Source organism: Chiloscyllium punctatum, chromosome 5, assembly GCF_047496795.1.
Source record: "Chiloscyllium punctatum isolate Juve2018m chromosome 5, sChiPun1.3, whole genome shotgun sequence".
Classification (NCBI taxonomy): domain Eukaryota; kingdom Metazoa; phylum Chordata; class Chondrichthyes; order Orectolobiformes; family Hemiscylliidae; genus Chiloscyllium; species Chiloscyllium punctatum.
In genome coordinates this window covers 114675385-114691734 of record NC_092743.1, presented here as the reverse complement: position 1 = coordinate 114691734, position 16350 = coordinate 114675385, and the positions used below count along the sequence as shown (strand labels likewise).

At 37.2% G+C, this 16350-nt stretch overlaps 1 protein-coding gene across 4 annotated transcripts in view; it reads right to left on the bottom strand.

Annotated features, from left to right (window-relative positions):
- Positions 1–16350, bottom strand: part of LOC140477367 (upstream-binding protein 1-like) — an 84936-nt gene that overhangs the window by 24903 nt on the left and 43683 nt on the right. The window contains exons 5-10 of one of the 4 annotated variants that reach the window (XM_072571149.1): positions 14226–14332; positions 13723–13875; positions 11471–11581; positions 7099–7206; positions 668–765; positions 419–473 (exon numbers count right to left, since the gene is read on the bottom strand). In XM_072571149.1, coding sequence (XP_072427250.1) covers positions 419–473; positions 668–765; positions 7099–7206; positions 11471–11581; positions 13723–13875; positions 14226–14332 — 632 coding nt within the window. The remainder of the gene's footprint in view (positions 1–418; positions 474–667; positions 766–7098; positions 7207–11470; positions 11582–13722; positions 13876–14225; positions 14333–16350) is intronic. The other 3 variants (XM_072571151.1, XM_072571150.1, XM_072571152.1) reach the window with 3 other exon arrangements.

Sequence of the window (16350 nt, the reverse complement as noted above, 5' to 3'; positions counted from 1 at the left end):
GCCCGTCAAACTGCTCTTGCAAATTACCCGGACTCAAGCAAGACAAAAAACTATGATAAAATGTGACTGTTTCAATAAAATGCAAGGTCTGTGTGATCAAAATGACTTGATGACTATTTCTAAAGGTCAACATTTTCATATTTTTACAAGGCACTGAACATCGGAATCATCCTGGCAGACAGGAGTATGGCAAGACAGACAAGAAAGCAATGGCCAATCATTACTAATTCAGTTGATCTAAACAATCCCAGATTTAAATGAGCAAATGTATTCCATGCTAAATACTTTAATGTCTCAAAATAGGCTTGGACATAGAACCCACAACTAAAAATTAATAGTATTACTTTTTGATAAAGGTAAACTGTGCATTGCCCACTAGAAGTAATCCTCAAGCTTTACTGCTGTGGGAGACACATACCTCCACTACATATTGTGGTGTCCCTTCTCCTTGATGATTTGGTGAAGAAGAGTTACTGCAAAACAACAGCATTTATGAGTTGCAGTTTCAACTTCACGTATTTTAAATATGGAAAAATATCTTACTACTATAAATCTGTATTGCCCAAGTCCTGAACATAAATAGACTTGTGTTAAACTATCAGGACAGATGCTTAAATTTTATCAATTTTTAATGTGAATACATTAAACTGAATCAATGACACTGTACCTGTCAGGAACACTGTAAGTACTGACTTGTCCCGAAGTAAATGCCGGAGTAGTAGAAGGACTGTTGTTTACATAGGCATTGTCTGGCCAAGGAGAGCACTGTGATAATTTAAAAAGAGACAAAGGATTAGGACTTCAAATTTAAAATCAAAACAAGTAGAAAAATATTCCCATTAGGTAAAAATGAAATGTGCAATTATGCATGAGCATAGGGAGGAAAGCAGAACTAAGAACTGAATGTATTTTGACATGCAAATGACAAGTGACTAACAATAGCCAAGTGAATGAAACAAATGGTCTGTTTTTGAAGGCACCATGAAAAATTGCTGTGTATAATTAAAAATGAATTGTATAAGCAAAAAGGGAAAAATTTCAAATTAAGTACTGACAAAACAAAAAAAGATGCTGAGAAGTAGAATACATGTAGTAACATGCCCCATAATGGTTGTGCTGCATTATCTTAATTTCAATACAGGTCTTGGTTCAAATATATATAAACAAGCCTCAAGAGGTAATGAACACATTATTTGATAGTTAAGTTTCTGGGTCATACAATTGGGTGATATTCTTTGCACAGATTGATTACAAAACCATGGTGTACAGAAGAATTTAAAGTAAACTATAAACACAAGGATGTTAAATATGCTGTTTTACATTACACTTATTCAATTTTTACAGATAGTGTGGTTTACAATCAGTTAAACTAAATGGATCTACCAAAATAAACACTAAACTCGAAGAGAGATATTAACTTTTGTTTGGAAAAGAAAAATCTCCAATATAGCAGTAAAATGATATGGATCCACTGGCAATGTTGTAGATTTAGTTAATGATATGTCTCATTTCACATTAGTCATTAAATCATTCAAATTGAAAGTTAGTTAAGACCAAGTTCCCAATTTGCACAGGATTCAAAAATGAGAAGAGTGAAGCTAACTTTCAACCAGAGAAAAGTTGGCCGTTTCCATCAGGGTAGTTCCACAACTTATCACCAGATGTAATTTTACAAAAAGGTGCAACACTGCTCAGGAAAATTGAGGATATCTGTTCTAAAATTGGGATCAGGGGAAATTATAACAAAGAAATGCATACAAATGGGTAAATCCCCAGGACCTGATCAGGTGTACCCTAGAATTCTGTGGGAAGCTAGGGAAGTGATTGCTGGGCCGCTTGCTGAGATATTTGTATCTTCGATGGTCATAGGTGAGGTGTCAGAAGACTGGAGGTTGGCTAACATGATGCCATTTTTTAAGAAAGGTGGTAAGGATAAGCCAGGGAACTATAGACTGGTAAGCCTGACTTCGGTGATGGGCAAGTTGTTGTACATCCTGTCCCTCAGGATTCCCTCCATGTACCTGGAAACACAAAGACTAGGGATAGTCAACATGGCTGTGTGTGCGGGAAATCATGTCTCACAAAAATGTTTGAGTTTTTTTGAAGTAACAAAGAGGATTGATGAAGGCAGAGTGGTAGACTTGATCTATCTGTATTTCAGTTAAACGTTCGATAAGGTTCCCCAAGGGAGACTGGTTAGTAAGGTTCGATCTCATTGAATACAGGGAGAACTAGCTATTTAGATACAGAACTGGCTCAAAAGGTAGAAGGCGGACATGATGGTAGAGGTTGTTTTTCAGACTGGAGGCCTGTGACCAGTGGAGGCCCACAAGGATCGGTGCTGGCTCCACTATTTTTCATCATTTATATAAATGATTTAGATGTGAACGTAAGAGGTATAGTCAATAAGTTTACAGATGACACCAAAATTGGAGATGTAGTGGACAGCGAAGGCGGTTACCTCAGATCACAACAGGATCTTAATCAGATGGAGTTTAATTTAGATAAATGTGAGGTGTTGCATTTTGGGAAAGCAAATCTTAGCAGGACATATACACTGAATGATAAGGTCCTAGGGAGTGTTGCTGAACAAAGAGACCTTGGAGTGCAAGTTCATAGCTCCTTGAAAGTGGAGTCGCAGGTGGATAGGATAGTGAAGACAGCGTTTGGTATGCTTTTATTTGCTCAGAGTATTGAGTACAGTAATTAGGAGGTCATGCTGTGGCTGTACAGGACATTGGTTAGGCCACTTTTGGAACATTGCATGCAATTCTGGTTTCCTCCCTATCAGAAAGATGTTATAAAACTTGAAAGGGTTCAGAAAAGATCTACAAGGATGTTACCAGGGTTGGAGGATTTGAGTGATCGGGAGAGGTTAAATAGGCTTGGGTTATTTTCGCTGGAGCGTTGGAGGTGGAGGTGTGACCTTAGAGGTTTATAAAGTCATGAGTTGCATGGATAGGGTAAATAGACAAGGTCCTTTCACTGGGGTGGCAAGTCCAGAATTAGAGGGCATAGGTTTGGGGGGGGGGGGGGGAAAAGGAGAGATAAAGAGAGACCCAAGGGGCAACATTTTCACGCAGAAGGTGATGCATATGTGGAATGGGCTGGCAGAGGAACTAGTGGAGGGAAGTTACAATTGCAACAATTAAAAGGCATTTGGATGAGTATATGAACCAGAAGGGTTTGGAGGGATATGGGCAGGGTGCTGGCAGGTGGGACTAGATTGGGTTGGGATATCTGGTCGGCATGGATGAGTTGGACTGAAGGGTCTGTTTCCATGATGTACATCTCTATGACTCTAATATGCCATACTCTTTGGATATTAGCTAGAATCATGCAAAAAAAAAATCAGCTTTGCAGCACCCTGACCTCCAGATTCAAGTGTACAGAAAAAATCAAATGAATTTAACTACATTGAAAAGTTGTGCACGTTTGCTTTCAGAAAAAAAATATACACATTAATACCTCCTCACATGCAAAGTCAAAAAGACTTTAAAGTCAGAGAATTAGTTTCCAATTTCTTGCTATCATGTATGCAAATATGGCAGCCCACTGGGCGCACAGCAAGATTTGCAGATAGCAAAATCAATTAACTAATTTTATTTTTAGTGTTGAAGGAGGAGCATTAGCCAGGCTAAAAAAAGTCAGTCTCTTTATAATGTTTAATATTCCCCCCAAAAAGCATCTTAGAAAATGTCAAATCATGATAATAAACACTTAAGGCGAGAGCGGAATATTCAATTATCGGACAGAAAAAAAAACTACCAATTCGGATCATGGAAAACGGACAGAAAATCTGCAACTTTTTGTTTAAGAAACGAATACAAAAGACTTCATACGCTACAAAACATTTTGGTCAGGCCAAACAGTGCTCAGCACCGTACAAAGCCTCTTTTCAAGAGCAGAAAACTGATTAATAGGCTCGACTCAAATTTGTTTTCACATGTTACAAATTACAGAAGTATGGGGATAAAGGTAATTGTTTTTCTCTTTTCTCCCCCCTCTTGATCTGGTACTTTTCAGTTTTTTTCCCTTTCTCATTATACTGTCAATAAGTAACAAAGATGATTCATCAACTGTCAATGAGGGGAACTTGTGCAGGGCAAAATTATCTTACCAAACCTTCCCTGCAGCTTTAAGATCAGCTATATAACAAACTTGGGGAAAATAATTAACTGTGATGTGATCAGCTTTGTATAGAATTTCATTGGTTTTAATTGCATTTTCATCCTAAATCAAAAATTGAAAGATAAGATAATGCAGCTTAAAATGGAAGGCTGACTATGTAAAATACTTTATTTGAAAAATTTTAAAAGAAAAATCATTAAACCCATCTAGAATTTGACATTATTGGAAATGAAAAACTTTGTTCTACACAGGAAATCCTCAACTTTCTCTCTCCAGGACATCAGCTAAATTAAGCGTGCCAAAGCAATTTCATTCCAAAAAGCTACTCAAAGCTGGCCTCAGTGATAGCCAGAATTCATGCTTCTCTCATACACATTAGCCCAAATTTTGCCTTAAAAATAATGGCGCGCTTACAAGGAGCGATATTAAGCAGCACAAATCTGTCGACAAGTTCAGCCATGAATTGTGCATGGGCAAATCACTAATATACACACTTCAATTGCTTTGCTCTCCCCATCTTGACCTTGCTGCATTTCCATATGAATTATCTATTTAACTTGGTACAAAACATTACTGCCCATACTTTACTGCGCAAGTATCCTTTTAAGATAATATCTGTTAATGCAACACTACAACACCTTACTGGGCCTAAAATGGAACAAAATGCTCTGTTTCAGCAAGATATGGACCACTAAGACAAAACTTACTATCAGAGAAACAGCAAGGCTAATGGCACTTGGCATCTACACGCAGGTGGCACAGCAACCTCAAGCAAGTAACAATCATATAAAAGGTTGCCATACAAATTTCACAACTCTGCCATTGATTTCACTGAAAGAAAAGGTTTCATTTTCCAATCAAACTTACCAACAGAAGTTATGTCTTGCCATTCTGAATAGTAGCCTTTCAAAAATGAGGCAAGTGTGAACGACTGCCAACAAACCCCTCTTATATCAAAAATTAAGCATCACAAGTGTGGAATTTCATTTTATTGGGTTTTGTATTTTGAGAGATTTTAGAAATTTTTACAAAGACTATTTTTCCCCTGAGTTTCCTTTGTCTTTTTGCACCTCCAGCAACAAATCTAAATCCAATCCTTTTATCCCTCACCTTTATTTTCCTACAGTATTTGATTTGGCATTCAATTCATCCCTTCCAATGCTCCTTTCCTGTCAGTCCTTTATGTTTTATTTCAAAATGGTCGAATCTCATTCATTAAAGGAGACACCCTGTTATATGCCCTGTTGTGTATCTCAGATGGTCCTTTCCTTCATTGTGCCATCACCACTTGCACTTCAAGCAACGTTGTTGCCAAATGAAATCTAACAACAAACATAATTAGACATAATGCATCAGCAAATTCTTAATCTAATATTTCCTAGGTGAAACAATTAGTTTCATGAAACCAGCTTGTAGTGCCAGAAACATTAAGATTCGGTAAGCTGGAAGAAAAACTAAATTTCATCAAATCCCTAAAGAGCAGATAGAGGACAACGAGCCCATCAATTCCATAGTGATCCTCTGAAGAGCATTCCAACCCACACCCACCTCCCCTCCCCCAATCCTATTCCTGTAATTCTGTATTTCGCATTGCTAATCCACCCAACCTGCACATCCCTGGATGTTTCGGGACAATCTACCATGGCCAATCCACCTAGCCTGCACATCTTTGGTTCGGCCACTATTTCCTCCCACAGTCCAGTGGCCGATAAAGTCACAACATGACCTCTCAACACCTGTACTCAGTTCTCTGACCAATAAAGGAAAACATACCAAACACCTTTTTCACTATCTTATCTACCTGCGACTCCACTTTCAAGGAGCTATGAACCTGCACTTCTGGAGAAGATTGAGGCAGTGCTGTTCAACACTAAAATCATTTGCAGTAAAAGGTTCTCTGAAGGACTTTAGTGAATCAGCTGGATTTTACAGTTAACCACTGGTCATTATTTGGTGGTGTCTTTGATGAATTCAGTTTCAAAATTAGCTATTTTGGAATTTGAATTCATGATGTGTGTGAGAGACCAGCACCATAATGATCAAGTTACCATACACTCCACTTGACCCTTTATTTCCTTTTTGTTTAAAATGATGCAAATAGAACTAAAGGTGGCTGCTGTTGAAGACTAAACATTAAATAAAAGTGCTTTGTGTGTTAAAGACAGCAATTTGAAACTTGAAGTTTGCATTCTAATGAGATCTAAAGTCTCTGCAAAAAGACAGCAATCAATGAGCTATACATAGACACAATAAAGTAAACAGCAGCCTTCCAAAAAAAATGCATAAACAAATACTCTACAGCCCTGCTCAAGGGCTACTTGAGCTAGCCTAGGAAAAGAACGGATTAACAGGCAAACAGCTGACAACTTTTGAAAGGTAGGAGAGGGAAAGAATGCGAGTTGACAAAAGACAAAACAAAAAAAAACAAAAAAAAAAGACACAGACCAAGTAGAACATATTGTTCACAATGAAATAAGTTTCAATTACTCTACTATCCACTTGTTATATTATGCAAAATGTCTCACTGCTTTAGGCCACAAAAACCAATGTGCAAATATATGAATCTCAGCTAATGGGAGTTATTTTTCCAGCAAAGTATTTGTACCATATTAAACAATTCACTAACAAATAACTTTCAGCTAAAACCTCACATCAGCACTTTCCCATGGCATTCCATCGCAAACAGCTTTTGAGCATGTAAAATTTCAAATTACTAAAATTCAAAAGCAATATACTAGATAAATATATTTTTGTGGCCTTTGAGGAATTAAGAGCTTCTGTATCAAGTGTTAGATTTAGGAGGGTGAGGCCTGAAAGGGGAGTTGAAGGTTTTGCAGAAAAATCCAAACTAAGTACTTTCACAGGTAAATGTTACATGTAGATAAAAGCTAATCCTATATCTAACACTTTGATTGTATTCTTGCACAAGCGGTCTTGTACAACGAAAAGGTAAGCAGAAGTCCTTACACTGCCTCGCTTTGCCAGAGAATCACCGCAGTCTGCTGGCAAAGTCCGCTTGGTGGACTTTTTCTGCTCATGTTCAAGTGCATCTTCAATAATAGGCTCAAGTCTCATCTGGACAGACACCAAAGACTAGGATCAATTTATACAGTAGATCATGAAATCATGAGCACAACACCTAGCAGTGTAAGCATTTCTTTAACATTAACCATGTTTTTTTAGAAATTCAACTACAAATGTGTAAAAGTGAATCCATCAAGATCTTCAATTTACTCTTCAGATGCCATTATCCAAATAAATATTTGCTGTTCTCCAGTAACTGAGAGGTATAACTGACTCAGAATTCTGGCGTGTGTTTTTCTTGCATCTGATTTGTTTTTGACATAGTTCAATGTAAAGGTAGTTGAAAACAAAACATCCCAAGCATTTACTTCAGGCACAAGTATTTTACTTCATTACTTTAGTTAGACCTTAATAAAACTTATTGACATTTGGGCTTTAAAAGCATTAGAAAGATTTTAAGAATGGACAATTTAAAACTTTGATTGTAATGCTTATTTGTTCCAATACAGTTGCAAAATCTTTTTTCTTAGTGTTACCAAGTGAGATCCCACAATAAATGGAATAACTTTAGTAGCTTCACAAATCAATGAAGAAAAGCATATTTTCTTCTACATTCAATTAACAGTTCAGTGCACCTTTGCTGACTAGTATAAAGAACAGATGTTTTCTATAAAGTAAAGATACAGCAACATTGTTACATTTTTCATTGCTCCAAGTTTGCCTGAGGATTGCCTCCACCTTTGCCTTTAAGTTAATTGTAATTTCTACAAGCAATTCTCTCACCTTCCAAATCATTCTCCACCAAAAGGATCATTTGGCAAGGGAGGGAAGAGTTAGAGTCTTGTAAAGTTTTAAATGGCTACTTACGCCCTGATAGTCAGCCCAATAAGCATGCACAGTTGAACTAGAATGTGCAAAATGTCAGTTTTTCTTTCCTTAAACCCTTCTCTTAGATCCAGTCCATCCATAAACCCAATTAACTGACATACGTCAATGCACTTGTCAAGGTCAGTGCTCTCTGCTCGAGCCCAATGTAGTGTGGAGTCCAAGCATTATTGGTATACGAGCAACTCGGACTCAAGTTGAGCATTTCCAATTCTTTTAGACATTGTACTTTCTGCAGAGGCACTTTTCGCCATTTGGCCAGATAGATAATGTGTGGTGGAACACAGTAAAACAAAAGGATAGTTAACATGACTGCAAATTGGCACTTCCTTTCCTAAAACTATGCCCACCTTGTCTGGAAAAAAAGGATTTAAAGTGGCAACCTTGCTGAAAGCTGTGGCTGTAAGTTGGTGGAAAGGGAGAATATATGCTAAACAGCACATCATATATAAAATCAATCTCAGCAGCAATGCCCTTGTGGATAGAACAGTCTAAATAAAAGGCATTGTCTGAAGAACAAACACTTGAACAAAACTTTAGAAAGGCCAATGAAAATGACACTGCACATTAAATGCACAAATCTGATTCTATAATAAAACATTTCAAAAACCTTGTAATACATGTTTTATCCATCCCATTGTGGTATTTGTTACTTGATCCTTCAAAGTAATAAATGATTCCAAATGAACAACACAAAGTTACTACCATATACTTTTTCAAAGTAGATTTATATCATGAGTAAAGATACAGCATTAGTAATGCCTGAGAACTCCTTGAGACTAAGTGTTCTCCTGTAAATTAGAGATCAAAACCAGAAAGACTTCAAGATTCAAAATTTGTAGTTTTAAAATCACATATTTGCAAGACCCTACAACTTAAATTAATCTTGAATTACAAAATATTCACAGCTTTTTCTTAATACAAAATGATCCAATACTACCAAAAAAAAATTTTTCAAGTAATCAAAGGACAAAACAATAAGAATCTCATACTTTACAGTGAACCACAATGCACCTGCCCACACAAACTAGAATATTAACTGCCACCTTAACCCATTTGATCAAAACCTTGAGCAGGACATTGTGCCACTCTTGAAAAGTACAGTATCTTACAGTGAGTGACCTCACTGTGCTTGTGAAAGCCTGATTGTCCAAAAGTACCTTTGCACTCAAACTTAACAGTTTCTCTCTGTCTCTCCAAAAGCTTTAATTAAAAAAATACACCTCTAAATCCAAAGCTAATTACCAATACCATGAAAAAGTAAACTTCAGTGCATTCCAGGAGCTTCTTTACAACAAACCAAAAAATGATCTAAACTTCTTTCAATTCTGGAATGACATATAGCATCTTCCTGTACAGTGCAGTCAATATTATAAATATTTCTGCAACACTGTAATCAACTAGTCAATTTTATAGATAACCAAAGAAGCAGCTGAAATACATATTTGTAGCAATGCATGTCAGACATCCTTTTCTACCAGGAACAGTCAATTATAAAACTTTCAATTATAAAAAGCCTGACTTTTCTACTTTGAAACACAGCAGAGCCAACATATTGTTGCAAGGCATTTTCAAGGCTCTTTGCACTGTCATCTATAATAGGTTTCAAAAAAGAAACAAAAAGATAATTACAGCATAATTAGCAAGCAGGACAAAGACAGGACATGCAATAATAACTTAATTTGAATGGTCAAATTAAAAGAATACGATGAATACAAATGAAAAGGGAAATCAACTGATTAAGTTTGTCACAAGTGCTTACTGATGATCCAAAATACACTACATTGACTTTTCAGTATGCTTTTTAAAAACAGCATCTACAATAACATACCAGCATGTAACAATAGAGTATAATTACAAAATGCAGTAATGTAAATTTCGGTAATTGTTGTTGGAAGAGGAATTAAAAGTACACGATTAACGAAGGTCCATACAGCAAAAGTAAGTAGAGGGATTGGAGTACGACTACTAACAGTTCACTCAAGTCATTCAAGTACCCAGTCAACACAAAGCTGTTATAATCATGGTTAATTAGAGAGTAGACTGCAACTCAGGACATTTTTCTGTGAGTCAAAGTAAATTATTTTAAACCTGTACATCTCAACAATAACATCTTGAGCAATTTAGGATCTCAGAATTGGTCACCTCACCTTGCAAAATAAGTTATGTACTGAAAACAAGTTAGAAAAAGACAACTACTTGAATGGATGCTCAAAGCTGTGAACAGACTTACACCCTGAACAATACTATATAAGGATGCAAAAGTTACATACAACACTTTGCATTATGCCTGAACCAGTATTGTAATTTAGATTTTAAAGAATGTGCAAATTTATGATTGAATGCATTTCCTTTCCTAAAACTATGCCCACTTTGTCTGGAAAAAAGGATTTAAAAAAATGGCAACCTTGCTGAACAGCTGTGGTTGCAAGTTGGTGGGAAGGGAGAATATATGCTAAACAGCACATGTACAAAAATCAGCTAAGCAGCAATGCCCTTACGGATAGAACACAGTCTAAATAAAAGGCATTGTCTGAAGGACAGACACTTGAACAAAGTATAGAGACTACTCGAGACCCAGGATTTCTATCAATTTCCACCTGCAGAAAAGGTGGAAATTGACTGAAGAACGTAAAAATTTATTTTGAGAGCCAAATGACAAAACAATTAAAAATAGTTAGATATTTAAAGTACCAAGAAATAATAAATACACAAAAGGTTGTTTAATTTTCACTGAAAAGAAGATACAAGATGAAAAATAATAGAACTAAAAAGCTCAAACAATGCTACAAAACGATCCCGACAAATGTTAAGTCAGAACTTGGATGGAAAAACCCTGGGTATGCAGAAAAAGTCAAATACTTCTGATAGCAATTGCTTATGTTGGAACCATTTTGCAAGAATCCGAAACCACATTATTTTACATAAAAGGGAGTATTATTGTAAAGGAAAGATGAAAATTGAAAGATGTTACAATTTTGCAAACATTTTTAATATCATAGAGAACTTTTCTTGCAGGACAGGAATTCACTAATAGCTAAATTGCATATGGTCACTGAAAAATGCAAATATGAAGACTCAATGGCCTTCACGTTGATTCAAGTAGGGAGTCAGTTATTTTCCCTCTCCAGAGTAGGATTTGTTGCACTCAGTGAAGCAAGAGAACACAAGAGAAACAAAACATTTACAGAACTGGGAAAAAAAATAAAAAATAGGAAACATTGAAGAGTTTGAAGTAAAGCAAAAAGCAACATGAAAATTGCACTATTTTGAAAACCTGCTAACTTGCATGCAAAGCAGCAATTATGAGTTGCATAAAACGGTCAGTGAGATTTAGGCTCATAGTTCTACTGAATTTAAGAAAAACTGCATCTGTGCTAAGTGCATTCTTACTTCTTTTTTTCTTAACCTTTACTTTCCTGTATTTTACCTCAGTTAGGATTGTTGTTTCATACGAAGGTTGATATTTTTCTTTCTCTTGAGCTGTTCGCTTCTCCATTTTTTCTCTATCAGTTTTCTGTTTCCTGTCCGCACCTTTGGGCTAGAAAAATAACAAAACTGAAATTCTGCAACCCAGAACTTTCCAGTAAAGAACTATTGCAATTATGATGCTTAGAAGAGGTTCAAAATTGCACAAACATACAAGCAGATACTGATACAAGGTTTGTGCTAGATGTAAGTACTAATGTTGAGTGAAACTGAACTCATTCTGGTGAGGACAGAGTAACTGGGCTTTGCTATAGAAAGGAAACAAAGTTGGCAGGATTTACCTCCCGAATTTTTCCCTTTTAAACCAAGCCTCTCATAATAGATAAGACAATCAGTACTTTTATGTACACTTCCCTATAGACGAATAGCCTAACAAAATTAATTCTTGACTGCTTCATCAAAAGTGGCATCTTAGAGGCATACACATGCTGATTAAATCAAAACACTTAGTCAAAAAAATGTAAAATTATTTTAAAATGTCACATTCGATCAACAAATGACAAGCCTACATGAAAGTTTAAAAGGACAATATAGAAAAGTTCCAATTTACACAAAGCTTGAGATGACCATCTGTGCAAGTTTTAGCATTATAAAGGAACAAAGTATAAACAAAGCTTTGACATTGAATGGTTTACAACTTCATTAAAAACTTACACTTCATAACTGATTAACACAACCCTCAAATCGGGACTCAAACACCACAAAATAAAAATGCACCATTGTCAGTGGTAACTTGGAAGAAAAGGTGTTTTCGAAGCATAGAGTCATAGAGATGTACAACATGGAAACAGACCCCTCGGTCCAACCAGTCCATGCCGACCAGATATCCCAACCCAATCTAGTCCCACCTGCCAGCACCTGGCCCATATCCCTCCAAACCCTTCCTATTCATATACCCATCCATATGCCTCTTAAATGTTGCAATTGTACCAGCCTCCACCATTACCTCTGGCAGCTCATTCCAGACACTTACCATCCTCTGCGTGAAAAAGTTGCCCCTTAGGTTTCTTTTATATCTTTCCCCTCTCACCCTAAACCTATGCCCTCTAGTTCTGGACTCCCCGACTCCAGGGAAAAGACTGTCTATTTATCTTATCCATGCCCTTCATAATTTTGTAAATCTCTGTACGGTCACTCCTCTGCCTCTGACGCTCCAGGGAAAACAGCCCCAACCTGTTCAGCCTCTCCCTGTTGCTCAAATCCTCCAACCCTAGCAACATCCTTGTAAATATTTTCTGAACCCTTTCAAGTTTCACAACATCTTTCCGATAGGAAGGAGACCAGAACTGCATGCAATATTCCAACAGTAACCTAACCAATATCCTGTACAGCTGCAACATGACCTCCCAACTCCTGTACTCAATACTCTGACCAATAAAGGAAAGCATACCAAACGCCTTCTTCACTATCCTATCTACCTGAAACTCCACTTTCAAGGAGCTATGAACCTGCACTCCAAGATCTCTTTGTTCAGCAACACTCCCTAGGACCTTACCATTAAGTGTATAAGTCCTGCTAAGATTTGCTTTCCCAAAATGCAGCACCTCGCATTTATCTAAATTAAATTCCAACTTAGCAGATGTGCTAAAATACACTGCCCAAGAAAAATGAATTAAAATGAAAAAATATAAACAGTTTTCCCAACATAGGGGAACCTCGATTATCTGAACTAGCTGGGCGGGCACTATTTCGTTCAGATAATCGATTATTTGGTTAATCAATTAAATGCATTTCCTCTGGGACTCAGAGTCTGCTCACTCTTCAGGAGACTGCAGAAGCACAGCGTGCGAGCCCCCGCCCAACCCCCTGTACAGGACAATGTTGGTCAGATTATCTCGGGGTGGGATTGGTGGAAGAGAGGGCAGGAGGTCAGTCATTTGGAGACAGTGCCTGTTTAATCACTGTAAACAAAAGACGCGAACACATCTTTGATGAAATGTTTCTATCGGGACCTCGAGGTTGCCTTTGGATAACAGAGATTCCTCTGTATATGGTTTCAAGTACTAATACAAAAGCTTTCCAGTGGCTCAGTGTTTCAGGTTTGCAAGAATTGTCGTTTACAAGAACCATTTGACAAGTATACTCACTCCTCATAGGGGCTTGCCAGAATATCAAATCACCAGTAGTATTATCATTTGCAAGCTGTAGGATGGCAGGGCCACTTTGAACAAAACAAAGTGCATCACACAGTACCTTGAAAACTTTAATTTGGCAGCTGGCTGAATGAAGGTGGTCTGTGTATTCTCCTGTTTCATTTTGCTTGAATGTGTCGATCTGAATCCTGAATGGAACCCCCTTCTCACCCCCATGTTTTCTGGGAGTAAATTCTGTGCTAATACAATGTACCTGCAAGCAAAATTAGTGTACAGTTCCTGGGGTCAAAGATGAATATGTTAATGTTAAGTTGCAACGAACTGCACAAAATGTATTATGAATTTTTGTTTTAAGAGGACACACGTAATAAAATGACCAAAGTGAAATTATTGCACACTTGTGTTTCAAGACCAACAAATGACTCAAGACTTTCAAAGCCAGGCAGAAAACTATTTGGTTCAGTGTAAAAGTAAACTCAAAAGTGCATTTCTGTTGAGATGGCCATTTCTAATTCTGCCCAGTCATACCCAATTAACTGTTACACCATAACTTACACCAAATAACAACTCCATCCTTTAAAAGGAGCAAGCATCTCTACCAACCTGAATAAAAGCAGAGGTGCGTTTTGCTGGATCCCATAGAAATTCAATTGTGTTCAGTTGTGCTGGATTAGTTCTAGGGTCTATAATTCCAACAGACATCGGAATATCTGCATTTTTTGAAAAGAAATACATAAATCAGTCATCTCCAGAACAGATAATTATTAAAAGCAAAACCAAAGTAATTGATGGCAGTGTCTCATTATACATTGCACAACACACAAACGGCATTATCTAGCTCTCCAAATGATCAGGAATAACATGTGAAAAGTAGACTTTGAAATATAAATGTAGTCTGAGGACTGACCCTTCCCAAACTATACTGCTGAAATGTTACATTATTCATGATCAACCCATTCAGCCTTTTGAGAGTTACCATTTCTTGCCCTTGCATTTAAAATAAATTTTACAAAAACAATGTTGTGCCTTCCTAAATTGCTGACTGTTCTCAGTGTTAAAACTATACATTTTTCTCCTCCCCAGCCTGCCAGTTTCCAAAAAGGAAATTCTAACCACTGAGCACAAAATGACTCATTTGGATGAGTTTTGTATCTGCCAACCTCATTAAAAATTAATTACAGTCAAGTAGCACTGTTTGGCTCTTTTCTACCATGTTCATGCTTTCTTCCCCTCAATACTTCTGCGTAATGTGAATGACTGCCAAAGGTCCAACTGTGCAATGGGAGAAATATAGGACAAATGGTTTAATTCATACATACTTCACATTTTACTGACAATCCCACCCCCCCCACCCCCACCCCCAGGTAATTCACCTCCTTATGTGATCAATAATACTTCAATGAGGCATAGTTTTACAACCCCTTAGTACAGAAGGAACCTAAAGTAGACATAGCATTTTACAGAGGTGGTTAACTTAAGTTAACTTTGAAAGGGAATTATCAATTTAGTTTGCATTCTTACTAACTGTTTCTTGCTTCTAACATTGGTCCAATTCTTCAAAATCTGCAAATTATACTGCATGGAAGATAGAGTGCTGATTGGTTGGCACATGGACTCAGCTTGGTCAAGGTTTTGCCAAAAAATGTGCATCAAGGAAAAGATACCCTAAAGATTTTGTTGAAATCCAAAACCTTTGTTGACTGTGATTTGATGAGATGTACTGTGAGGGATGCACAAGTGAACAGCATCCTTTTTTTTTATTTGAAATGACAATGCCTGTACAAATTCCTTTTCCCTATAAATGACAGAATCTACCAGAGCCATGACAGAATCTACCAGAGCCACACTGAGAAATCAGGGGAACCTGACATTGGTCATTAATACAACTCTTGGAACACAATTGTTTAGTAAGTGCTGTTTCAATTGTAGCATCGCATTTCATGTTGGATATTATTTGCAAAGCTCTGGAAGTGGTTGAGCATGGACAACGCTCTACCTACTACAAAAAACCAACGGCATACAATGTACAAATTTGATATCACATCATTGAAATTCATAAATCATGTTATTCATTTGTGTGGCAGGTAGAACAACTTTGTGGCTTGACATGTCTATGATAGAGAATGCCACTTATGTTGTAACTGAGTATCAGCAAAGTCAAATATATACAGCTAACAGCAGTAATCGTATCTGGGTCTGCATGAAAACAAGGAAATAAAGCAGAGGCTCTAGTGGCTTTATCAATATATAGGAATTTGACTCAATGCTCCTTAACAGAGAGAATCAGCCATAAAGGAAAGTTGCCGCTGGCAATCAGCATTTCACAGTATGTCCAGTGTTCTCATGTATGCTGCTCCAAAGTCTTCAATAGAGTCCTATTTATAGAATTTACCAGACACCATATTCTCCAATGAATTCGAAAATTAACCATCATTCTCAGTGAGCTGGCTGCAATCAATTTATGGTACGTTGAGAAATGACAGGGAAGGGGGGAGGAAGGGGTTTGTCACTGGACCGGAAACATTGACTCTGCTTTCTCCCCACAGACGCTGCCAGATCTGCTGAGTTTCTCCAGCTATTTATATTTTGTTTCATATTTCCAGCAGTCACAATTCTTTGTTTTCTGGTTTGCTGTTTGGGACAGGCCTGGCAAGATAATGGAGATTAATTACTGCTCCAAGGACATTGCAGATACTTCAGCACAGAGATCTTGCTATGCTCAGGGAAT